The sequence below is a fragment of the Kogia breviceps genome, chromosome 13 (assembly GCF_026419965.1).
Source record: "Kogia breviceps isolate mKogBre1 chromosome 13, mKogBre1 haplotype 1, whole genome shotgun sequence".
NCBI lineage: Eukaryota > Metazoa > Chordata > Mammalia > Artiodactyla > Physeteridae > Kogia > Kogia breviceps.
This window is the reverse complement of record NC_081322.1, coordinates 84,915,754-84,941,088: the sequence shown is the minus strand read 5'-3', so window position 1 is coordinate 84,941,088 and position 25,335 is coordinate 84,915,754. Positions and strand designations below refer to the sequence as shown.

Below are 25,335 nucleotides of genomic sequence, written 5' to 3'. Positions count from 1 at the left end.
TATGGACTTTGCCCAGCCACAAGCAAACCAAGTGTTTCTTTTTAGTGTATTAGAGAATAATAAGGAAGAAGGATGGGGCTTGTGGGTGTGTGTGTGTACATGCTCTTTTTAAAATCATGTTATTAAGTGCATATATGAAGTGTCACTTGACCCAACATTTCATAGTAATCTTTTTTTAACTTTTTGGCCACGCCCCTCGGCATGTGGGATCTTAGTTCCCCAACCAGGAATCGAATCTGTGCTCCCTGCATTGCAAGTGTGGAGTCTTAACCACTGGACTGCCAGGGAAGTCCACATAGTGATCATTTGAAAATGGAAATGGTGCTGTCAAATTATCAAGGTGCTGTGGGCTCTGTGCATTAGAAGTACTACCATCTGTTCCAGGGAAATTCACATTAGAATGTCTCTGTGACACAGGCGACGGGATTGGCATTCTGGGGGGAAAGTGGAGAAAAGGTACCCTCTCCGCAGGGACTTTATCTAATTCAGATTAAACCGAAAGTCTGCTGAAACATATCCCATTTAAGAGATGGTAAACATATCCAGCCATGTGGAACGCAGCCCCAGATCTGAAGTATAAAGTGAGAAACATTATTGTCAAAAGCCTGTGTACTTCGTTAGGCTTAATCTGATTTTTCCGGAAACCTACTTAGCTCGCAAAACACTGAAATGACTGGCTTAGCCAGCTTGGTTCTCTGTTTTCCTGGGTAGATGGTAGAAAAGCAGCAATTGATGGCAGGGCGGGAAAAGAAAGAACGGGGAACTAAACGGTCCTGAGCTGTCCATATTGTCCCCAGCAGACTTCATTTCCTAAGGCAGGAGAGTCCAGGTGACACTGGAAAGATTGTCACCAAAACGAAAGTTCTGTCAGTTTTACCTTTTGGCAACTTAGTTACACATTTTAGCTTTCCGGATAGTTTCTCCTTGCAGAACATGTCTCTGGCCGGCCCAGGTGAGGGAGGAGCTTGCTGTAGTTGGGGTCCCGGTGGCCTGCTCCCGGCTCCCGGCTTGGCGCTCATTTCAGAAGCTGCGCGCCGAGCTGCCCTTCCGAGCACGAAATGGAGTCTTTGACATTAAAACAGAAGCAGGAGGGGGTTTAATCAAAGGCAGGAGGAGTGAGCCCATGTGGAGCTGCTGGTGGAGGCCTTGGTGACCTGCACGAACACTTGGTCTTCGATGCAGAGTCAGGGGACCAGCCACGGGTCCTGTGAAGGGAGGAAACGGCTGCTGTGGTGAAGGGGCCGCCTCTCACTCCCTGAATTCAGGTCTCAGTGGCAGAGCCTCGGCTGTGGGCTCAGCCTTGCCTGTTCGTTAGAATCACCTGCCTTGGACTGGCTGGTCGACTCACTGGTTCCTTGTTTTTTGTTTTTAAGTTTTCTAGGTGTTTCCAGTGGTCTGGGAGAACTTGGACCACTGATGGAAGGAGGGTGACTAGCAGGAAAGTGATGGGACAAAAGGAAAGCCAGAGCCATGACAAAGGCGGTGGTGACGGTGACGGTGACAGTGATGATGACGGAGATGGTGATGGTGACAGCGCTGGTGACGATGACGGTGATGATGACGGTGACGGTGACGATGGCGGTGATGGTGACGGTGATGATGGTGATGATGAGTGATGGTGACGATTATGGTGACAATGACGATGGTGACAGTGATGGTGATGATGGTGATGATGACGGTGATCATGACGGTGATGATGACGGTGATCATGACGGTGATGGTGACGGTGATGATGACAGTGATGGTGACGGTGATGATGGTGATGATGACAGTGATGGTCACGATTATGGTGACAATGACGATGGTGACAGTGATGGTGACAATGATGGTGATGATGACAGTGACGGTGATGGTGACGATGATGGTGAGGATGACGGTCATGATGACGGTGATGATGACGGTGACAGTGATGGTGACGATGATGGTGAGGATGACGGTGAAGATGATGCCACATTTAAGATTACCGTGTACCAGGCAGGGCTCTAGAAACAACTTAATCCTCACCACAACCCCATGAAGTAGGGACTATTACTGTCTCCAGTTTACAAGTGAAGAAACTGAGGTTAAGTAATTTGCCCAGGGTCAAGTAGCTGATAAAGGCAAACCGGCTCTTGGCTCCTGAGCCCCTGCTCAGGCGTGAAGGTTGCTACGTTTACACCGTGGAGCCCTTCAGATACTCAGCATTCAAGGTCCCCTATTATACGAAGGCAGCAAGAAGCTACAGGCCTCCTTCTTAACTAAAGACAAAGACATAAAGAGGATAAAACCAGTGGCAGGGAACCCCCTTCTCTGATTTTGTTTTATTTTTCCCGACATTCTTGGATTTTACTTTAATGATGTGGTGGAGTGTTAGGGTAGAAAGAGTCTGGAAGTTTCTGTCATCTGACCAACATATATTTCTAGAAAAGAGGTAGAGTTAATTAAATTACTGAGTTTTCCCACATCAAATACAGCTTGGAACATTACATCAGTAGCTGGATTTAGGGAAAGTAAAATATCCCACCTGACTGTTTGCTTTGTTTATGATGATGCCCTGATCTGGGCACAGGACAGCAGCTACGTTCCACTGACATGATAGTCAAGTTACTAATTACACCACAAGCTGGGCATTTCTCCGCAACGGTGTGCTGCACGTGACTGACTGTTCCAGTCGTTCGCATTATGAATATTTATTAACTGCCTGTCATGGCCAGGTCCCTGCTGGCCTCTGGATACCAAGTGAGAAACACTTCAGTGCCTAAGGAGTTCAGGCTTGTGGGAAGGCAGACATACACAGGAAGGGAAGCGTCATTCGTTTACGGATGTTATGTGGCCTCGGTACTGTGCTGAGCCTTTCGCATCGTTAAGCCAGGCAGTAAGGAATCACTCCTGCACGCGGTTAAGTTCTGTAATGGTGAACGTAGCAGCGAGGAAAGAAGGGACCGCGACAAGGCTGGGAGGGCTGCATCCAGCTGCCCCGGAGGAGGGGCCGCGGGATGGTACAGGCGAGGGCAGCTTGGTTGGTTGGTTGGTTTTGGGCCGCGCCGCGTGCCACGTGGGATGCCACGTGGGATCTCAGCTCCCCGACCAGGGATCGAACCTGCACCCCCTGCATTGGAAGCGCAAAGTCTTAACCACTGGACCGCCAGGGAAGTCCAGCTAGGGCAGGTTCTGAAGGATGACCACACACGGGGCAAGTCAGCGATGGGAGGGAGGGGGAGGGGGAGAGGAGGGCATCAGGCAGATGGGACAGGAGACACAGGGGCTGAGAAGCATGAAAGAGAACTCTGTCCGGAAGATTCCAAGAGCTGGGTGTGGTGCCCTCCTGCACGAAGCCTGTCCCGACCTCTCCGGGGACTCTCATTCATCTCGATTTTTATTCTGAAGGCACGCTGTGCCTTCCAGGAGAGTAGCTCCTAGCCTTGGCTTTACAATTTATATTTTCTTATCGTCTGTCCCACAGCATAGAAATCTCCGGAGGCCACATTCGGTGTCTCCACTTCCCAGGATGGTGCCTCAGTAAATGTTTGTTCAAGGAGTGAAAGGCATCTTCTGAGCAGGGGGTGAAGAGAAATAGACACTGAGGTGGAAGTGGCTGCCATCCGCAAGGCTTACTGCTCTGAGGTCCGTCCCTGTGCTTCTTTTTTCTTCCCTTTCTTTCTATTTATTTATCTGTGGCTGCATTGGGTCTTCGTTGCTGCGCGCAGGCATTCTCTAGTTGCTGCGAGCCGGGGCCACTCTTCGTGGCGGTGCGCGGGCTTCTCATTGCGGTGGCTTCTCTTGTTGCGGAGCACCGGCTCTAGGCGCATGAGCTTTGGTAGTTGCAGCACGTGGGCTCAGTAGCTGTGGCGCGCAGGCTCGCGGGCTCTAGAGGGCAGGCTCAGTAGTCGTGGCGCACGGGCTTAGCTGCTCCTCGGCATGTGGGATCTTCCCGGACCAGGGCTCGAACCCGTGTCCCCTGCATCGGCAGGCGGATTCTTAACCCCTGTGCCTCCAGGGAAGTCCCTGTCACCGTGTTTCATGGGTTGGTAGTGTGTCCCATTGTTTTGCTGAGCTGTGATCCATTGTATGGATAAACCACGTCTTATTTACTTGCTTAACTGGTAATGGACATTTGGATGGTTTTCAGCTTTCATGTGAATTTAAATTTAATACTTTTATTCCTGATCCAAAGCACAGATATTTCTAGAAATAAGTCCCATTTTCCTTGTCACTTTATCCCTATCCCAGCATCCCATTTGGGGGACACGAATTTCCATAGCAAGAGTTTAGAGGAAAACTGGGGCAGCTGCCCCGACCCCTCCCTGGCCACAGGGGCTCAGTGACACTAGCACAGTGACTGTTTTGAATTTGATACGAGAAGTTGATCCAATTCACCACCCTGACTCTGGGAAAAGGGAAAGCCTTCTGGAGCTAAAATTGGAGGCCAGGGACATAAATTCTTGATTTCTGTCTTGTTGCTTCGTTTGCCTTCCACCATCCAGAAAATGTGAAGATTTCGATGTTGACGGACTGATGGATCCATTTCTTTTCCTTCAATTACTTATCTCCCCACTGATTTCATTAACCCACTTTTGGCAATTCTCCAGATTTCATTCACGAACTCTTTCCGTAATGTCTGCTGCGGTGGCCGGGGGGGCGTGCTGGCTCCTGGGAGGACCGTGTGAGGCCCCAGACACCACACCTGCCTCATGGAGCTCTGCTCCGGGGAAGCTTTGTCAGCAACTGCTCTGCTTGGCATTAAAGGGCAGCTGATCTTTTAGCTCTAAGTAGTATGTCTTGCACATATTGGAGCCTTGCAATTTCATCTGAACTTAATGATGGTGAGTCTGCTATAGCAAATACGGTCTACTTCCACCTTGAGTGGGTTTGACCAGAAGCAGAGTATTCAGTCTCAGGTATTCAGAGCAGCCTTGCATGAAGGGGAAAACACCTTTGATCCACTGAAGATTTCCTCTGGATCTTAAGCCAAAGCCTAGATTGCGGCAGTAGCTGCTGTTGGCATGAGTGTCTGGGGGTGAGTTCACGCTGCTCTTTGAGGCTGCCTGGGAAACTCAGAGGTGGTGAAAATCCTTCCAGCCTTTCCCACAGGCTATACTCAGGGTCAGAGGTGAGGTCCCCTCCTACCTTATTCGTGGCCCAGCCTCACAGAAGTCATGCCAGTGTGAGAAGACCCGCTGTACACCCTGGCAGCGCCCAGGCCGGCACCAACGTGGCATCAGCAGACCTGGGCTCCGTCATCTTGCTCTGTCCCCTGGGTGAGCGGAGAGCCCCCTTTTCCTGCAGGCTGGAACTCCCCTCGGCCTCATTCACTCCTTCATTCAAACAGCGCCACGACATGTGTGCTTCTATCGCATGTGGACTGAGAGCTGACTATGCTTAGGTTTTGTCTTCTGTAGGGCCGGGAGTTTGTTATGTGTTTTTAAACAACTATGAGATATAATTCACATGCCATAAAGTTCACCCACTTTAAGTGTACAATCAGTGGCTTGTAATATATTGTAATATACACAGAGTTGTGCAACGGTCACCACCACTATCTACTTTTAGAACATTTTCATCACCTCAGAAAGAAACCCCTTACCCATGGGCATTTCCCATCCCCCCTGCCCTCTGGCCCTGGACAGTCACTAGGCTACTTTTTGTCTCTAGATTTGCCTATTTGGGACATTTTGTATAAACAGAATCGTACCATGTGTGGTCTTCTTTGACTGGTTTCTTTCACTTAGTGGAATGTTTTTGAAGTTCACCCATGTTGTACCGTGTATTGGTAATTCATTCTTTCTTTGCGGCTGAAGAATATTCCACTGTAGGGCTATCCATGCGTCAGTTTTTTATTTATCCATGTGTCAGTTGATGGACTTTGAGGCTGTTTCCATCTTTTAGCGATTATGAATAATGCTGCTGTAAACGTTCGTCTGCAGGGTTTTGTGAGGACTTATTGTTTTCATTTCTTTTGGGTAGACACCTATGAGTGTTAATTTCTGGGTCATACATATGGCAAATCTGTTTAATATCTGAGGAACTAGAGCTAGGTGTTTTTCACTCACTTCTCTCTCCAAGTCTTCTCTGAGGCTAAGGAAGCATAATACTTCGCATAAATGTCTCAGATTTTCAAATCCAATACCCTTTGGTATTCAGACCTATATCAAAATGTTGTTATGGAATTAGTGTAGGAGAATTTGATCTGGGAGGTACCACAGGAAAGGAATGAAGAAGTGACTCTCAGAAGGGTTGGTTCAACTCAAATAGTGGCGATTTTATTGGGTTTTATCAGGGAACTAAGGCGATGTCCCTTTCAACCTAGGGTATTCTTGGACTGGAAGTGCTGTGCAGGTTAGCTGGCTCTGTACCGCCCTCGGAACAGCACAAATGGTTTGCTGCGTGTGTGCAGCAGTTTGTGCTTTTTCTTAACAGTTTTCGGGCACTAGCTGTTTTGAGTCCAGGCGTTGTATTTCCAGAGCTCTCCACTCTGCCAGGATTTGCTTTCTTAGAAACCAGGAAGAAAGTCGTGTGAAGAGCATTATCTGAAACCAAAAAGCACTTGCTTTTAGCACTGAATCCATTTTTTTGTTGTTCTGTCATTTGAGTCTGTATTTACTCATCTCTAAGAATTAAATTACCGTGAGAATGAAGCTTAGATCAAGGACTAAGGAGTAAATCTCCCGGCAGTAAACCACTGGCTAACGAATACTTCTTTCCTTGGGAAGGAACAGTTGAAATGGTACCCGAGGTTTTGTTAAGAAAGTACTTTTTCCCGTATCCTCAGTACTTAGTTATTTCTCACCGCGTACAGAGCAGGGACAGAGATGTAAAGAACATAATCGTGAAAAAGGTGACCATGGATTATATGTGTATAAGTCGTTTAAAAATTTTTTGGTATTTCAAGTCAGTTGTCTTATTTTTCACCCTCAATAGTTTTGTGAGGCAGGCTGATGGAAATAATAAAGCGGAGACTGAGACTCAGAGAAGGTATGGGACCAGTTTAGTGACCAAACTAAACAAGGTATAGAACTTCCCTAAGCCTCCATTTCCTTATCTGTAACATGGGTACACTGAGAAATCAGAGAGCAATTCCAAGCAATATACAATATATGTTAACATGCATAAGTAATCTGAAAAATGTGTAAAAATTTGAGCTTTTTTTTAACTTAACTATATTACCAGAGTGGTAAATACTCTTGGTTGAATAATTAGAATATACAGTGTAAAAATTTGAGCTTTTTTTTTTTTTTTAACTTAAATATATTACCAGAGTGGTAAATACTCTTGGTTGAATAATTAGAATATACAGTGTAAAAATTTGAGCTTTTTTTTTTTTTTTTTAACTTAAATATATTACCAGAGTGGTAAATACTCTTGGTTGAATAATTAGAATATACAGTGTAAAAATTTGAGCTTTTTTTTTTTTTTTAACTTAAATATATTACCAGAGTGGTAAATACTCTTGGTTGAATAATTAGAATATACAGTGTAAAAATTTGAGCTTTTTTTTTTTTTTTAACTTAAATATATTACCAGAGTGGTAAATACTCTTGGTTGAATAATTAGAATATACAGTGTAAAAATTTGAGCTTTTTTTTTTTTTTTAACTTAAATATATTACCAGAGTGGTAAATACTCTTGGTTGAATAATTAGAATATACAGGGAAGCATAAAGCAGAAAAGTATCATTGCCCATTATGTCTCTAACCCAGCGGTCCCCAGCCCTCGGGCCACGGACCAGTGTTGGTCATGGCGTCTTAGGAACCGGGCCGCACAGCAGGAGGCAAGTGGAGGGCAAGCGAAGCTTCATCTGTATTTACAGCCACTCCCCATGGCTCACATTACCACCTGAGCTCCATCTCCTGTCACCATTATAGTGAGCTGTATAATTATTTTATCATATGTTACAATACAATAAATACAATATTTCTGTATATACAATATAATAATAGAAATTACAATAAATGTAATGTGCTTGAGTCATCCCGAAACTATCCCCCCCCCCCTCGCGATCTATGGAAAAATTCTCTTCCACGAAACCAGTCCCTGGTGCCAAAAGGGTTGGAGACCGCTGCTCTAACCCAAAACATCTTCCGAGTGTGTTAAATTTTGAAAAGAAATTTATTAATATCTAGTGAAGCTGGAGGATGTCACGTCAGAGTGATGCAGCGATTCCAGTACTCAGTGCACTATCTACAACAGAGAAAAAAAGTGGAAATACTCTAAATGTCCATCAGTATGGTAATAGATTAATTTTTGGTGTAGCCATACGAAAGAATACTCTTCCAAAATTAAAACGACTAAACTAGATGCATAAAATTTCAGAAATTTAGTGTTGAGTGTAGAAAGGAAATCCCAAAAGGATTCAAATATTATTTACACACATCTTTACAACGTAAAAAGTATATGTTGTTTGTGAATACATGTACAGTAAAAGAACAAAAACATTGAAGGAAACACCAATTTCAAACTAAAATAGCAGAAGTTGCTTCAATATCTATATATTTTATTTCCTAAAAAAATGAAGTTAACGTGACTAGATATCAATGTGGTAAAATGTTTTGTGTATTTTAAATATTTTTGATATTAAAAAAAGAGCTTGACTTACCAACTAACTACTTCCTAAGCGTAGAGATGCACTGGGTTTTTTTTTTTTTTTTTTCTCATATGGTGCATGTTTTTGTTGACTTTGTATATTGTAAACCTCTTTTTGTCCCAAAATATATTTCCTCATTGTTCTTCCTGGCCCTCCCAAGACCTTCTGTTCCAATTTAATTATTTTCTCAGAGAAATTTTTAGAAGAAGTAAATGCTGGGGCTTCCTGTTAATATCTTATAATTATTTTTTAGTTATTCATTTGTAATTGTTCATAATTATTTCTAGTTCGTTTATGATATGTTTGTTCTCTGACACTGGAGGAGCTCATAACCTAAAAGCAGAGGCAAAATTAAAGTCTGCTTTAGTCAACACACAAAGAATCCATTAGGAGTTAGGAACTCCTCGAAGTTTGGGAATTTACATTGTAGCTTTTATATACTATTATGGGGCTTCCCTGGTGGCGCAGTGGTTGAGAATCCGCCTGCCGATGCAGGGGACACGGGTTCGTGCCCCGGTCTAGGAAGATCCCACGTGCCGCGGAGCGGCTGGGCCCGTGAGCCGTGGCCGCTGAGCCTGCGCGTCCGGAGCCTGTGCTCCGCAACGGGAGAGGCCACAACAGTGAGGCCCGCGTACCGCAAAAAAAAGAAAAAAAATAAAATAAATAAATATATACTATTATGAAAAATACCAATTAAGCAAATGTCTGGCTTGGAAAGGATTCTCTCGTCCCTGTTTCCGGACCTCAGACAGTGGCTGCTGCTCGCCTCTCCCTTCATTTTCCCCGTGCCCTGGGCCTCCCCGCAGTGTGTCTGTGTCTCGGGCCTCCCCGCAGGGTCCCTGTGTTCCAGGTTGTTGGTCCCTTAGCAGAAAATGGTCCAGGGGCCTCGCGAGGCTTCGGCGTCCTCTCTATTCCTGCGGAATTCTTTTTTTGTTGTTACTTTAATTAATAGTAATCTTTTATTTATTCATTTATTTTTATGTTTATTTTTGGCTGTGTTGGGTCTTCGTTTCTGCACGAGGACTTTCTCTAGTTGCGGCAAGTGGGGGCCGCTCTTCATCGCGGTGCGCGGGCCTCTCACTATCGCGGCCTCTCTTGTTGCCGAGCACGGGCTCCAGACGCGCAGGCGCAGCGGCCACGGCTCACGGGCCCAGCCGCTCCGCTGCACGTGGGATCCTCCCGGACCGGGGCACGAACCCGCGTCCCCCGCATCGGCAGGCGGACTCTCAACCACTGCGCCACCAGGGAAACCCCCTGCGGGATTCTTGTTCTGGGTTCTTGAGATACACTGTTGAAGAAAACAGCCTAAAACTCCTTGCCGTGCTATGGCGTCCATTCCCTAATCACACATTGGTAAGGAATCCCTTTTAAAAACATGAGGTACTTTTCCTGTCTGCTTTCCTTTTTTCTCCTGCAGAAACCCTCCCATAGGTGGATTGGTACAACATAAGAGAATCCTTCTGGTCTTTGAACGGGAAAAATAAGGCCCAGTAAGTGGCTTCTGCGTCCACCTTGGTTTCCCTCATTCCCATCGGAGATTATGTTGGCTCGAATGTAGTTCTAAGGTACAGCTTCCTGATTTCCTGCGGATCTTTAACCAGTGACTGGGGAAGGCTGTAATGCACAGTTATATTTTCCTCCTAAGAGAGTAAACGTCAGGTGGGCAGGAACTCAAGGCACCAGGGGAAGAAAGAATGCTCAGAGCTTTGTCCCTCCGTCGCAGGGATCGAGCTGCGCCCTGACTCTGTAGGTACCAGGTTTTCATCTGTTAAGTGAGTGGTTGGTTAGTGTATTAATCCCTGTTTATTGGTATTTGATGTATGATTATAGTATGAATTAATGGAGGAGGAAAAGATCTTCCAATAAACGCCTTGGATACAGCTCATTAAATATTTGGAAATAAACCCATTTAGATTCTCGTGGAGCACCATAGCCAAAAAATAAATATCAGATCTAAGAGTTAAAAATATATAAAATTGGACTTCCCTGGTGGTCCAGTGGTTAAGACTCCGGGCTTCCACTGCAGGGGGCACGGGTTCAATCCCTGGTCAGGGAAGTTCCACATGCCACGTGGTGTGGCAAAAAAAAATAAATAATAATAATAATAAAATATATATATATATATATATATATATAAAATTAATCATGGAAAAAGGAGATGAAATAAGTGAATGTGTACCAGTTTTCTTCAGGACAAGAATTAAGGGTAGAAGGAAGACCTTTCAAAGCCTAAACTTTCTGAAAGAAATCACAGCTTTTACTCCATAATAATTTAAGGCTTTAATGAGCTAAAAATACTGGAAAAATTGGTCACTCTAAATGGAATAGTTAAAATGTTATTCTATTTAATATATGAAGAGCTCGTGCAAATCAATATACAAGAGATAAGCGGGCAGTAGATAAAATAGACAAGTCGTGACAGAAAGCAGTAGTTTAATAAATGTTAAGAAAAAATCCACTGCACTTATAACCCCCAAAATGCAGATTAAAACAGAGACACAACTTTTAATGTATGAAGCATTAATCGGGTTTTTGTTGCTTTTAGATGAGAATTCTTATCGCCGACAAACGTGGTGGAATGTGTATTTTTGTAAATTGCTAGTTAGAACATAAATAGCTATAAACTTTTTGGAAATCAATTTGGCAAAATTCACTAGATGCCTTAAAATGTTTTTTCCTTGAACCCAGAAATCCTGCCATGTGGGAATTTATTCTAAAGATATTACCCAAAATTAAGGGGAAAAAAAGGGGCTTATACCCTGAATTGTTAATTGTTGCATTACTTATTATTATTATTTTTAAATAAATTTATTTATTTATTTATTTATTTATTTTTGGCTGTGTTGGGTCTTTGTTGCTGTGCGTGGGCTTTCTCTAGTTGTGGCAAGTGGGGGCTACTCTTCATTGCTGTGCGCAGGCTTCTCATTGCAGTGGCCTCTCTTGTGGCAGAGCACGGGCTCTAGGCTCGCGGGCTCAGTAGTTGTGGCGTGCAGGCTCAGTAGTTGTGGCTCGCGGGCTCTAGAGCGCACGCTCAGTAGTTGTGGTGCATGTGCTTAGTTGCTCTGCGACATGTGGGATCTTCCCAGACCAGGGATCGAACCCATGTCCCCTGCATTGGTAGGTGGATTCTTAACTACTGAGCCACCAGGGAAGTTCCCTGCATTACTTGTTATTAAAAAGACAAAAGAAGCCTAAATAATACAACGATGAGACAATAAGATAACAATTATGATACGACGTCCAGTGTAACTACTAATGTATTTATATTGGGATAAGGACATTGAAAATGATCTCACTAAAGGTTAAGAAAAGGTTATGTAAAATTGATTTAACAGAAGATAGCAACTATATTTGAAAACGAAACGTCTCTGCAATGGTTATTTATTTATTTTTGGCTGTGTTGGGTCTTCGTTGCTGCACGCGGGCTTTCTCTAGTTGCAGCGAGCAGGGGCTGCTCTTCGTTGAGGTGCCTGGGCTTCTCATTGCGGTGGCTTCTCTTGTTGAAAAGCACGGGTGCTAGGCACACGGGCTCCAGTAGTTGTGGCTCACGGGCTTAGTTGCTCCGTAGCATGTGGGATCTTCCTGGACCAGGGCTCAAACCCGTGTCCCCTGCATTGGCAGGTGGATTCTTAACCACTGCACAACCAGGGAAGTCCCTGCAATGGTTTTATCTAGCAAAGAAAAATAAATAAATAAAAGCCAGTGCCTTCACCGAAGACTAGAAGAAAATAAACCAAAGTGTCAGTGGCCGTATAGGTGGCAAAATTTCTACATTTTAGACTACAAAATTTTTATAATGAATGTGAATTACTGTTATAATGGGGGAAGTTACCTTAAAAAAAATTCATGACTCTGGTTCACTAAGTGACTTACTCTATGAGAGTAATTTCCTTTACTTTTACCAGATTTTATTTTAATAGAAGATTCTTTGTTTAAAGAAAAGTCAACTCTGTTCCCCAACCAACATCTGAACTCCCCTACTGGGGTTTAAGTAGGTAATTTGCTTTCATTTTAGTTATTTTCATGTCAGTTTGATAAATTGCCTCATGCAGTTTCATGAGGTAGAAGAGGATTCTCTGCTTGGTTACAAGATATAACGGTTTAGAAAGAAATCGTGCGGGTTTATCTGCATGGCTTCTGTAGGGAGAGTAAATTGTTGTGTCCTCTGCTCTGTCCTCACTATAATGGGAAAGAAACTTAGGACTTTCTCAGTTCATGTTATCCCTTTGTACATTGTTTTTGACAATTCACGGTTATTGGTATGGAGACTAAATTAGGTTGTCTGGAAATCTGGATTGAATCAACGTGTATTGAGCGTCTATTTATTCTGTAAGAAGTGGAAGGGGTTGGGGGTTCATCCAGGGCCTGGAAATGATTACTCAATAAATGCTTTAGTTTATTGGGCATGATACTCAGCCACATAAAACACAGAGAGGGGCTCTGTAAGAATCCCCTGTGCTTACTTTCAGAAGTCTAATGCAATGGTATAAATAGAGCTGTAACAATAAATATGAATCAGTAAATTTTTGGCTTAATGGATGAATGGGTAGCTTGGTGGACAGACGACCTAATGAATGAATAAAGTTGTCAGTGGATTAATGAATGTTTGCATGAATCCCGGAATACCTGTTCCAGATTCTACGTAACAGAAATTGGAAGGAACATCACTGCTTTCACCAAGCATCCTCTATTCTTGAGCTTTGTGACTCAGGAAAGTAGAAAAAGAAAAGGAGAGAGAGAGAAGGCCCTGTTTTGTGTTTTATCACTGCTGTTCTTAATGAAACTTTTTGAGGAATAGCCAGTCCATAATGACCCCAAAAGCATCGTTCATAGCTGAGTACTTCAGTATTCCGTGATCGTATTTCAGATCTATCTAGAAACAGGGATACTGTAAGTCAACTTATTTTGGGCACTCACAGCCAGCAATTCTGTCTTCAATAAATGATTCATGTCAGGAAAGCATCTAAGTGCATTTGTTTTCTAATAAGTCTCTCTTCAGGTCCATTATGCGTGAATCAAGTCGGGGAAATTGCCTGGGTTCATTGGCATCCCTTTATGAAAATCAAAGAAATGAAAGATTTGAAATCTAGTCTTATCGATCTCCCAGTGTCCCCTACCCTCCTTACCAGAACATGAGGATGGGGAACAGCAGGGGCTCCAAGAACTCAAGGGTCAAGGGCGCTTAACGAGCAGTGAGGACAACGGAGAGGGACCCACCGGCGAGAAAAGAGCCTGGTTACTGGTGTCTGTGATGCAGAAGAAAAAGAAAGATCACTTGCCGGAGCTTCCCTGGTGGCGCAGTGGTTACGAATCCGCCTGCCAACGCAGGGGACATGGGTTCGAGCCCTGGTCTGGGAAGATCTCACATGCCGTGGAGCAACTAAGCCCGTGCACCACAACTACTGAGCTTGTGCTCTAGAGCCTGTGAGCCACAACTACTGAAGCCCACACACCTAGAGCCCGTGCTCTGCAACAAGAGAAGCCACCTCAATGAGAAGCCTGCACACCGCAGTGAAGAGTAGCCCCCGCTTGCCACAACTACAGGAAGCCTGTGTGCAGCAGCAGAGATCCAACGCAGCCAAAAACAATAAATTAAAAAAAAAAAAAAAAAAGATCACTTGCTGTCCCCACCCAAATTAGCTCCTCTGAGCAGACCCTCAGGGACCCACCCCACCTACAGTGAACTCTTGATCACGACACAGCCAGCAGGGTGCTTCCTCCAAACCTTACTCCCTGGTAAGTACCCTGGGGTACTAAGGCCATGTTAGTTTCCATTAATCAGAAGCATTCTAGTTGAGGACGTCTGGACAAGTGGCCCCATTTTCCATTTCCTGTGCCATAGAATTGAGCGTGGTTACAGGTGCCTAAGCGTCCACCCAGCAGAGCCTTTGCACATTCTTTTCTTATCTCACTGACCTCTCCCACCACCCTTGTGGGGTCGGTGTATCTGGCAGAGCCTCCCACTGACAGATAAGGAAGCTGAGATTTCTAGAGGCCAAGTAACCAAGGTGATACGGACACACAGATAGATGATCAATAGTCAAACCCAGCCCCCGACTCAATACTGGTGCCTCCGCTTCTGCATTTATTTCTTCAACCACTAGTAGAGTCACGATTCCTGGGTTCCCAAGGAGGGCCGTAGTCCAGTTGACACGTCCCAGGGCAAAATCAGTTCCCAGTCATAATGCCTTCTGACTTGTATTTGCACCAGTTAGCTGCTACCCATGTCCACGTGGTTTTGTGACATGCTCTTCAAGCTTTGGTTACTGTCACTTCACATCTGCTTGGCTTTCTGAGATGGCCTGTGTCTGATGCTTGGAGCCCCCCCCAAGAGCTGGCAGTTCGGCCATCTGTCCAAGGCTGGTGACCTCTGCTGGTTATGTGCCCTGCTCACGTGGCCACAGGCAGTGTGTCGTCCTCCGCATAACGGTGAGAAGTCATCACTCCTGATGGAGCTGGCGACCCAGACAGACTAGGTGGGCTGTGGGCCAGAAGGAGTGGAGAGATTCGGGCGATCTTCTCAACTTTACTGGAAAACGATGCCGGGGGATGTGCTTGGCGGACTCTGTTCGGCGGAACCCCACGGTGTCCTGGCTTGGCCATTCGCAGACCACGTGCAGTTGTCTGTCCGTCGGGGAGCCTGCTTAAAGGTTAGAGCTCCTCAGTACTGAAGAGGTTAGGGTTGTACCCCTTCCCCCAATGGGTACTGAAAATGAAAATACTGAATTATAAAATAAGTTTAAGGAAATTTCCAACAATGTTTTGAATTTTGCCATAAGTCTGAATTTTAAAGGCATTTTATTATTATTGGTTTTCGGTTTATTTTCAAATATTAAAGAGCAGCTTTTATGAAAAAAAATTAGGTGCCGTGATTTGCTGGGGACGCAAGCACATGTCTGTCTGCACGGGTAACTGGCCCCGGCTTCACACTACTCAGAAGTCTGCCCGCTCCAATCTGCTCCCTTGGTGATGCAGACATACCTTTTATCTGCTCATCCTTTACATATAACGTCTGGCGAGAATTGTGTCCTCAGCTCCTGACTGTAAGACTGTCTGAGGTCAGGGAAATACTGGTATATTCACAGGGCGCCGAAGTGGTGAGGGTCTGGGTCTTGTCAATACTAGTTTTTATTTCTGCTCCGTGAAGTCAGAACAAGGTTCACATTTATTGTATTATGTTCAGCTCTTTTCTTTTTTTAAAATTTATTTTGTTGAATTATAGTTGATCTACAACGAAGAGTTAATTTCTGCTGCACGGCAGCAAAGTGATCCAGTTACACATATACATACATTCTTTTTTTTTTTTTTTTTTTTTTGCGGTACGCGGGCCTCTCACTGTTGTGGCCTCTCCCGTTGCGGAGCTCAGGCTCCGGACGCGCAGGCTCACGGGCCCAGCCGCTCCGCGGCACGTGGGATCTTCCCGGACCGGGGCACGAACCCACGTCCCCTGCATCGGCAGGCGGACTCTCGACCACTGCGCCACCAGGGAAGTCCTACATACATTCTTTTTCATATTCTTTTCCATTATGGTTTATCACAGGATATTGAATAGAGTTCCCTGTGCTATACAGTAGGACCTTGTTGTGTATCCATTCTATATATAATAGTTGGCATCTGCTAATCCCAAACTCCCAATCCAGCCCTCCCCCACCCCTTTCCCCCTTGGCAGCCACAAGTCTGTGTTCTCTATGTCTGTGAGTCTGTTTCTGTTTCATAGGTAAGTTCACTTGTGTCATATCTTAGATTCCACATATAAGTAATATCATTTGGTAATTGTCTTTCTCTTTCTGACTGACTTTGTTTAGTATGATCATCTCTAGGTCCATCCATGTTGCTGCAAATGGCATTATTTCATTCCTTTTCGTGGCTGAATACTATTCCATTGTAGGTATATACCGCATCTTCTTTGTCCAGTCATCTGTTGATGGACACTTAGGTTGCTTCCATGTCTTGGCTATTTGGGGCTGCTATGAACATAGGGGTGCATGTATATTTTTAAATTATAGTTTTCTCCGAACATATGCCCAGGAGTGGGATTGCAGGATCATGTGGCAACTCTATTTTTAGTGTTTTGAGGCACCTCCATACTGTTTTCTTCAACTCCTTTCTTTAATATAATTTCTATGGGAACTAACAGGTGTTACCCAGCATAATGAAGAGGGGCCTCAGAACAGATGGCTGTGAACTGTCTTCCTTTAGGTTGGGAATGGAGACATAATCCCTTCATTAAAACTTGTGACTGGACTTTGGGACGGTCTTACAAGTCACGTGGGGCTCAGAGGCATTCTGGATTGTGTGGACGTCCGAAAAACCACGTTCCAATGAGGAAAATCTTACGAAAACAAACAAAAGAAATGGATCGTGAGAGCCACAGGCGGAAAGCTTAGTAAAACAAAGATGGTAGCTGGTTTTGGGGGGCGGGGGCCCATGGGAAAGGCAGCTGAAGGAGGGGGCATGTCACAGGGAGTCTGGGAGCCCCGGTGGACACTGGTACCCAGAGTGCCCTCCTGAGGCCTGAGCCGGCTGCTGCATCTCATCAGCACGGCATCCCTGGGGACCGGACTGCTGCCTCCATTACACAGATGCAGAAGCTGAGGCTCAGAGAACGCAAGTTCCTTGCCCAGGGCCACACAGTAGGTAGAGGGGCTTGACGCTAGCGGCCGCCTGCCGAGGTCCCCTTAGGCGGCGTGCCTTGGCCACGCGGCTTTGTCACGGCCCGCGTGGGAAGGAGAGAGGTGGGCAGCGTGGTACGACCGCCGTCCTGACCGTGTTGCCTTGGTGACGGCAGGACTGGAGTAGGAGGTGGATTCGACGCTGAATAAAGCTCTCTTTTCTGTTGCGGGTGCCAGCTGGTGATGCGTGTACCTCACGCCTGCTCCTGGAGGCCCTGAGCTGGTCGCAGGCCATCTCCCTGCCTGGGTGGCAGGGGAGGCGAGAGCGGCCCCTTCCTCTTCCTCAGCCTCCACAGGTGTGTGACTGAGCTGATGGCCATGCCACGTGGCAGCAGTAATGGTGTGAAGGTCGTAACGGTCTCCATGCAAAACCTCCATCGGTCTTCCATTTTTGAAAAGGTTTCAAGATTAATTGGAATAGACTCATTTAAAGCAGAATTGTGCCTCCTTCCCCACTTGGAAGATTAATTTTCCTTATTTCATTTCAGTTTTGGGTTTCAGGATTTCATGATATTCGAGTTTTATCAGGACTTCATAAAATATTTCGGAAACTTCCAGAGATCGAACATAATTTTAAAATATATTTTCCACTGAGTATCTTATAAAATAGTTCACACACTCTTAGTTGTAGGAAATGCAGCTAGGCACCAGCTCCCTCCGACTGCACAAACTCTGTGAGGTCAGAGCCCTCCAATCCCAGGGACCGTGGGAGAGCCGGATTGGGGCTTGGGGATGGCAGACCTTCTACCTGGAAGGAGGGCATGACTGGGTCTCTGCACGACTGACTGGTGGGGCAGTGGCTCGAAAACTCACGATCACCCCATCAGCCAGACAGGGAACCGTGAGGTGAAATATGGAACCACGTTCATGAAATAAGGCCACGTTCCTGTGGAGTCTAGCTGCCTTGGGCTTCCTGTCTTAAAAGCAGCCTAACCTGAGTTTAGTTTACTCTCTGTTTGACTTTTGCATGTTCCCTGGTCTCACTAAACCTCAGTTTCCTCATCTGTAAAATGGGGATAACAGTACCTTCCATAGTAGGTTTCTGTGACAGTTAATGAGACAATGTACGTGTAAAACATGCAGTGGACTTATTCTGCTGCACTGGGTACCATTCAGAAGACCTGATGTTTAACTCTAGACATTTTCACCTTGTAGCTCTCAGAACTACAAAAGGCCTTAGAGAATACCTCATTTAATTTCCTTTATCTTTGTTTTTTCTTATGACAGAAGAAGTTACCTAGGTTATCCATCTGGGTTTACCTGATCCTGGTTTCCTTGGATTAGATTTAAAACTCTTTAGAATTTCTTTTTCTCTTATAAGCTGCTCAGAAGCAAGTGTTAAACATAAACTTAGAAACCTCAGTTTTCTATAGACTTACATTTTTATTATCCTAAAATTAGATTTTGGAGAGAGACTGAGTGAGGGTTATTTATTATCGGATGTAATGAAATAGTTGAGTATGATTTATGACTTCTTTGGAGTTTTTGTTTTAATGGACTTCATGTATGGTACAGGAGTATTAGACAAAGGACTGTTCCCATCAAATTTTAAAATAAGCTAATTTTATAGAGGCTTCTGCCAACCCATTAGACAATGATCATTTTTTAATTGAGGAATATTTTAGTAAGAGATGGTCCCAGAGACAGTTAAATTCAGTCTAGAACACTTTCTCTCGTGTTTTGTTTTGGGCCTTGGGCCAGTGTAGCTCGAGGGAATCCAAAACTAGATTTAATCCATGTTTCTCAGGAGGAAGTGCTAAGTGGCTGCCTCGGGCTGCCACAAGTTCGTTGCTGCCCTCTTGGAGATTTTTGCTAAAGTTATTCAACCTAAAGTAGAATTCGAGATCTGAGAGTTGGACCACCGGAACACCCCGCCACTCATTTCACCTGGGACGGCGTCCACATCCCTTTCCTGCAAGGCACCTTTTTGCCTGGGCATTCTCTGCCTCATAGACCAAAAGTATTGGTCCAGAAACAAAGTCCACCAGCCAGCCCTACTTGAGTGGTACGTGCACACACATAAAGGTACCTACTGGTAGTGTTTTCTAGAGTTGTGATTATTCTCTCTCTGTATAATTTGGTGACCTTTATCTCCCAATATCATAATGAAAATGTTTCCATCTTACTCCAAACCTATTCTAGTAATACTTTCTTCATTCAATTGTGTGGGTCTCCCATAATTCACTTGATGGTTTCCTCATGTCAGAAAGGTAAGTGGTTTCTAATTTTGGGTGCTTATAAATAATACTGGTTGAGTATCTTGGCGCAGAGAGAATTTTCTAAAAGCTAGTTTTATCCTTGAGAGAGATGGTCAGAGGTTGGCCTGCGAAATCAAGTGGTGTGAAGATGTTGAGGTCTTTCTGTGTGTGCCGCGTTGCTTTCTAAAAGGATTGTGTGTGTGTTCTCATTGTGAGAATGAGTCCGTTTTGCCCCAGCTCTTTTAAAATGGTGTATTATCAGTTTTAGTTTGCAATATAAAAAGTAGTATTGTTTCAATTAGCATTTGTTAGATATCTTTTCTATTTTGTGAACACTATTCTGGTGTTTGGGATTAAAAGAGCCTAAATAATGGGTCGTATAGATTTCAGTGATGGTCCTAAATTGATCATGGGTGTAATCTTAGCATTTCCACTTGGAGTGATTCCTTTGGAAGGAAGCTTTGGCTTCTTTGAAAACCCTGACCTGGTTTAATTCTGTCATGGAAATGTACAAAAAACAAAAAAACAAACAAAAGAAAACCCCACCAAAATCTTTAAAAACAAGCTAGTGAAAGAGTTCATCCCATTTCGGGTGTAGTCTCTTCCTGAGTGTGTCTGAAGTTCATGCTTATTTAATAGTTGCAGAATATTGACTAGGGCAGAAGACCAAAGTCTTAACTCAGGTCCGCCTGTTTGTTCTCTAATTTGATGCTTTACGTTGAAGCTGCATCTTTAGAGAAGGATGTACCTTGAATTCTCTCATGGGGAGATTCTGAGCTGCTTTTGTTCGTTTGTGTTTCCGCTGACGGCGGCCGGGTGGCATACGATGCCATCTGCGTTCCCACCCCTCACCTGCAAGAGTCCCAGGGAGCAAAGCTCCTCTAGTGTGTGCATGCCACCTTCTCTGCATCTGCCCGGTTTCAGGGTAGAAATCTATGTGGGAAACACAAGGGTAATGAAAGCGTCCTGCTGGCTGGCACTTTCCCTTATTCCGAAGTCCCTTTGTCATCTCCGTGCTTTGCCAAGGTTAGTACCTAGTTAAAAGGGTACCATCCATGTGAGTTTTGGTGAACGCATCACTTCCCATTTCAGAGTCACTAGCAGTAAAGGACAGATTAGAATGAAAACAAATGGGTGAGGAAATGTTTTAACACACTTCAAGGTAAATTAAAGAAAACATCCGGATCTATCAATAGCTAGGGAGTGAGAAGGAAAACTGATGCCGAAGTGATACATCTTAGCTGCTTCTTCTTTGCTTCTTTCTTTTCTTGAAATGAGAGAAAAAAATCTCCCATGATTGTGTGCTCCCTGTGTTCCAGGCATTGTGTTAAGTGTTTCAGATGCTTTCTTATACGTGCGTGAGCCTCGTAGCAACCTCGTGTTGGCGGTCTTGTTCTGGTTTCGCAGAGGAGGAAGCTGGGGGCTGTGGAGGTTCTGTAACGGATGGAGCTAGGCAGTGGCCGAGCCTGGATTTCTAGCCAGAACTGCCCGATTCGAATGTTCCTGCAGGTGTCCCGTACCCTCTAGCATCTGGCCTGTATCACCCTCCCCATCAGCTGTGCTTGGATTCAAGGTGGTCTCAGGTTGCCTTCACGTTCCAGAAGTTCTCTTGTCTGTTGCCAATGGGCCGGATTTCCGCCTTTCCGCCCACCTGACAGGGTGAGCCCACCGCGTGGTCCTCCCTCATCAAGTTTGCAGGCAGCCTGCAGGGACCACCTTCATCATCCCGTGTTCTCCATCCTCTGACCACATGTAACCAATGGCAGGGGTGCTGGGAAACACATCCATCCAGCTCTGTGCCCAGGAGGGGGGACAATCTCATTCTCGTTATAGAAAAGAACACTGAAACACGGGGAAGAAAAAGGAAACCACCTGTAATCCTTCCGCCAAAAATTAGAGGAAAAGGCAAGAATTTAAAAATGTTTTCTCTCTACCTGTTTTTATCACTGGTCAGATCTTTACACTGTCTTTCCTCAGTATGGTACCGAACTGGCAAATCACCACATTAGAGAGAAAGCTTGCCTTTGGTCAAGAAGGGTAGGATGGCCCCCCCCAAACTTCTATCTGTAATAAACTTAAGACATGCAACACATATTCACCCACTAGACACCCCCGCTAAAAAATTTAGCCTTGTCTCTCTTTTAATAATCAGTTAAATTGTTTAATAAACCCACAGCACTTCTTACCTTATTCTTTATCATGCATCTCCTTTGCTATTCTTGTGGTTTTTGCTCTTGAATATAAATCTGAGAATCAACTAAAGTTTTGCAAAAAACAATAGCCTCCTTGGAATTTTGATTGCAATCTATTAGCCCTTTTTGTAGATAAAGAATCCAAGATTCAGAAACGTTAATTTGCCTGAGATACACGACCAGTAAGGGGTATAACAGGCTTCAAACCCAGACAGTTGAACTCCAAGCCCACACCAGTCTGGCAAGGGGACCTGGGGCAAAACAAAGCCAGCCAAGGCCCGCCTGTCTGTGACCCCCCTCGTGACTCCTAAATATCACCGATGTTGTGTTAAGACCCCTGGTTCATGCAGTACTAGCGAGGGTTTTATTAAAGGGCATGCTGGTCCCTGGACTTACACAAGGAAAAAAAGAAAACCTTACTTTTGCTTCATCATATGCCCTACTTCTGACAGGAAACCGAGGAAGGCAGCATTCAATCCCCGGCCTTTCCAGTATCAGCTGACTTCCATTTCTTAGTGTTAAATCAGCAAAGCAAAGGATCTGTCAAATACTTTCCAAACACTAGGTCCCAGAAACCTAGTGAAGAATCACACTTCTTCTGGCCCAGACTGTCTGGAAGCTTTTAGAGGCTAATCCAAGGACAAATGAATACAGCACCTGAACCTTCCACCTCAAACTATAGCTGCTGCCCGAATCGTCACCGACGTCCGTCACTTCTATTCATGTAGCTCCTGAAAGACAAGTGCGACGAGGTGAGCTGTCTGTGCCTTCGAGAGAGAGACTGGGTGTGTTGAAACTAAGTAGAGAGTTGGACAACTTGGAGGTGTCCCGGGGCAGTGCTTTCTGAAAAGGACTGAAGAAGGGCTGCTTCAGCCCCTGCAGCGTCCTGGCTTCGTGCCAGGGAGCAGGGCGTCTGGGGAGACAGATGGCAGGTGTCAGCTGAGCTGAGCTGACTTCAGGGAAATCAGGCCAAAGGTACTTTCTATTTCCCTCCTCTCAGAAGCACATAGGAATCACAGTGTGCCTTCCAATTAATCTAAGGGAGGGTCATGTTTTACAGGAAGGCACCTTGTGACTGTCCTCATGCCCAAGACTGTCCTCCAAAGCGGCCTAGGAGGCCCAGAAGCAAGTCCCGTGTCCCCAACCCTGCACCTAGTTTGGGACTACGAACCTCACTGAAGGCTGCACTGGTTTTGCCCCGGGCTCGTTTCGGGGCTGCCCTGTGGAGAGGGCAGTTCTGAGCCCCGGAGAGGCCTCACCTCAAACCCCAGGGGTCAAGTCGCCCAGAGAGCTGGAGGAGGAAGAGCTCGGACGTCCGACTGAATCCTTTTAAGCACTGTTAAAATCATTCATTCATTCATTATGGCTGCGTTGGGTCTTCGTTGCTGCGCGCGGGGGCTTTTCTCTAGTCGCGGCGAGCGGGGGCTGCTCTTGCGGTGCGCGGGCTGTAGGCGAGTGGCCTTCAGTAGTTGTGGCGCGCAGACTCAGTAGCTGTCATGCGCGGGCCCAGCTGCTCCGCGGCACGTGCGATCTTCCCGGACCGGGGCACGAACCCGTGTCCCCGGCATCGGCAGGCGGACTCTCCACCACTGCGCCACCAGGGAAGCCCCATATATGTAATTTTAATTAAGTTCCAGCTCTGTGCCAGTGACTGCTTCAAGGCTCGGGGAGACAGGGATATCTTCCGGATAGTCGTGTGCCCCAGAGGAGTGACAGTGCAGCGTAGGAAGGCGAACAGGCGAACCAGTAACACAGTGACGGCAGAGGGTGCCGCCTGGGCGCCCCCTCCAGACACCACCCCAGGGGTGGCCCGCATGCATCCGGGGAGGTCTTTTGCCAGCAGAAGTGCCGCTTGGGCTGAGATCTGGAGATGCCGAGTGGAGGCAGGTGTGGAGGGGTGGCTGGGGGCGGGGGGCAGGCAGGAGGGAAGGTCCAGAGATGCGGACTCTGGCCGCCAGCCTCTCCTTAAGCGGTGAGGCCTGTGGAGCCCTGACCAAGTTGCTTAACCTCTGTGGGCCTCATTCCCTCCTCTGTGATAACAGTGCCTGCCTCGCAGGCATTAGGGCAGTTAAAGGAACTCTTCTTTTTAAAGGACTGAAACTGTGCCCCGACCTTAAGGAAGCGCTATTATAAATGTTTGCTGGAATTCCTGGTGGTCCAGTGGTTAGGACTCTGCGCTGAGGGCCTGGCTTCAGTCCCTGGTCGGGGAGCTAAGATCCCACAAGCTGCATGGCTTGGCCAAAAAGAAAAAAATGTTTTTGAAATAAAAATAAATCAACGAATGTACAACGCGTTTACATTTTTTTAATTTTTGGCCACTTGGCTTGTGGGGAACCTTAGTTCCCTGACCAGGGATCAAACCCATGCCCCTTGCAGTGAAAGCTTGGAGTCCTAACCACTGGACCACCAGGGAATTCCTTGTAGAATGCGTTTAATCTCGAGAGTATATTTTTCTTCTAGGAGTTTTTTTCCCCCTGCCTCTAAGAGGAGACAATATTTTTTCTCACAGTTGACGTCGGTGTGTGTTTCAGGCGTCTTCCTGAGGCCCGGCCTTCCTCCCCCTGGACGTGTTCTACGGCGGGTGTTTGTCGTTTGGCGGAGGCGCACCCCCAGCATGGGCCTCATCGCGTTGCTGAAGTCTCAGTTCCTGTGCCATCTCATCTTCTGTTACGTGTTTATCGCCTCGGGGCTCCTCATCAACACCGTTCAGCTCTGCACGCTCCTTCTCTGGCCAATTAACAAGCAGCTCTTCCGGAAGATCAACTGCCGGCTCTCCTACTGCATCTCCAGCCGTAAGAGACTTTCTCCTGTTTCTCTCTTTGCGTCTTCACTGCCAGTGTGTGTGTGTGTGTGTGTCACAATTAGGACTTCTTACATGGGTTCGCTAAGGCTTTTAGTGTATGCTAAGATTCTTTGGTTTGTTTCTGTTTGTTTTAGGTTCTAAATGTCTATTTTGTGCTCACTCTTTTTTTTTTTTTTTTTTGCGGTACGCGGGCCTCTCACTGTTGTGGCCTCTCCCGTTGCGGAGCACAGGCTCCGGACGCGCAGGCTCGGCGGCCACGGCTCACGGGCCCAGCCGCTCCGCGGCACGTGGGATCTTCCCGGACCGGGGCACGAACCCGCGTCTCCTGCATCGGCGGGCGGACTCTCAACCACTGCGCCACCAGGGAAGCCCTGTTCTCACTCTTAAAGAATTATTTTTTGAATGAGTAATGCCAATAGCACAAAATTCAACAGGCACAGAGGGGTATCCTGTGAAAAGCAAATAAGCATTCTGTTTCTCTTTCTTTAGTTTTCCTCCTCGGAAACAACCAGCATTAGTGATTTCTTAGGTATCCTTACAGAAGTAGCATATATATACACACATATATAGAAAGATATATACACACATACAAAGACATGTATGTATGGCTCTTATGTTTGTACATGTATGCAGGTAAGTCTGTATATGTATAGATACATAAGACATATACATATTTTTAAAAACTAAATGGTGATATAATATATTGCTGTCTTCCTTCTTTTCTTTAAATTTTTGAGATAATTGATGCACATGCAATTGTAAGAAATAATGCAGTGATCCCATGTACCTTTCAGCCAGTTTTCCCCAGTGGTGATCTCTTGTATGACTAGTGTTCTATACCCCAATAAGAAAACTGACATTGACACAATCCACCAACCTTGTTCAGATTTCCCCAGTTTTATATACATTC

General features: G+C 45.6%; 1 protein-coding gene and 1 long non-coding RNA gene across 4 annotated transcripts in view; one reads left to right on the top strand and one right to left on the bottom strand.

Annotated features, from left to right (window-relative positions):
* LOC131767983 (1-acyl-sn-glycerol-3-phosphate acyltransferase delta) overlaps positions 1-25,335 on the top strand; it is a 1,414,884-nt gene that overhangs the window by 1,322,796 nt on the left and 66,753 nt on the right. For all 3 annotated transcript variants that reach the window (XM_059083506.2, XM_067011123.1, XM_067011122.1), the window contains one exon: positions 24,154-24,414. In XM_059083506.2, coding sequence (XP_058939489.1) covers positions 24,154-24,414 — 261 coding nt within the window. The remainder of the gene's footprint in view (positions 1-24,153; positions 24,415-25,335) is intronic.
* Positions 21,623-22,943, bottom strand: LOC136792393 (uncharacterized). Its single transcript, XR_010836122.1, has 3 exons — positions 22,882-22,943; positions 22,043-22,353; positions 21,623-21,744 (listed from the first exon to the last, which is right to left on the bottom strand). It is a non-coding gene; the product is annotated as an uncharacterized lncRNA (long non-coding RNA).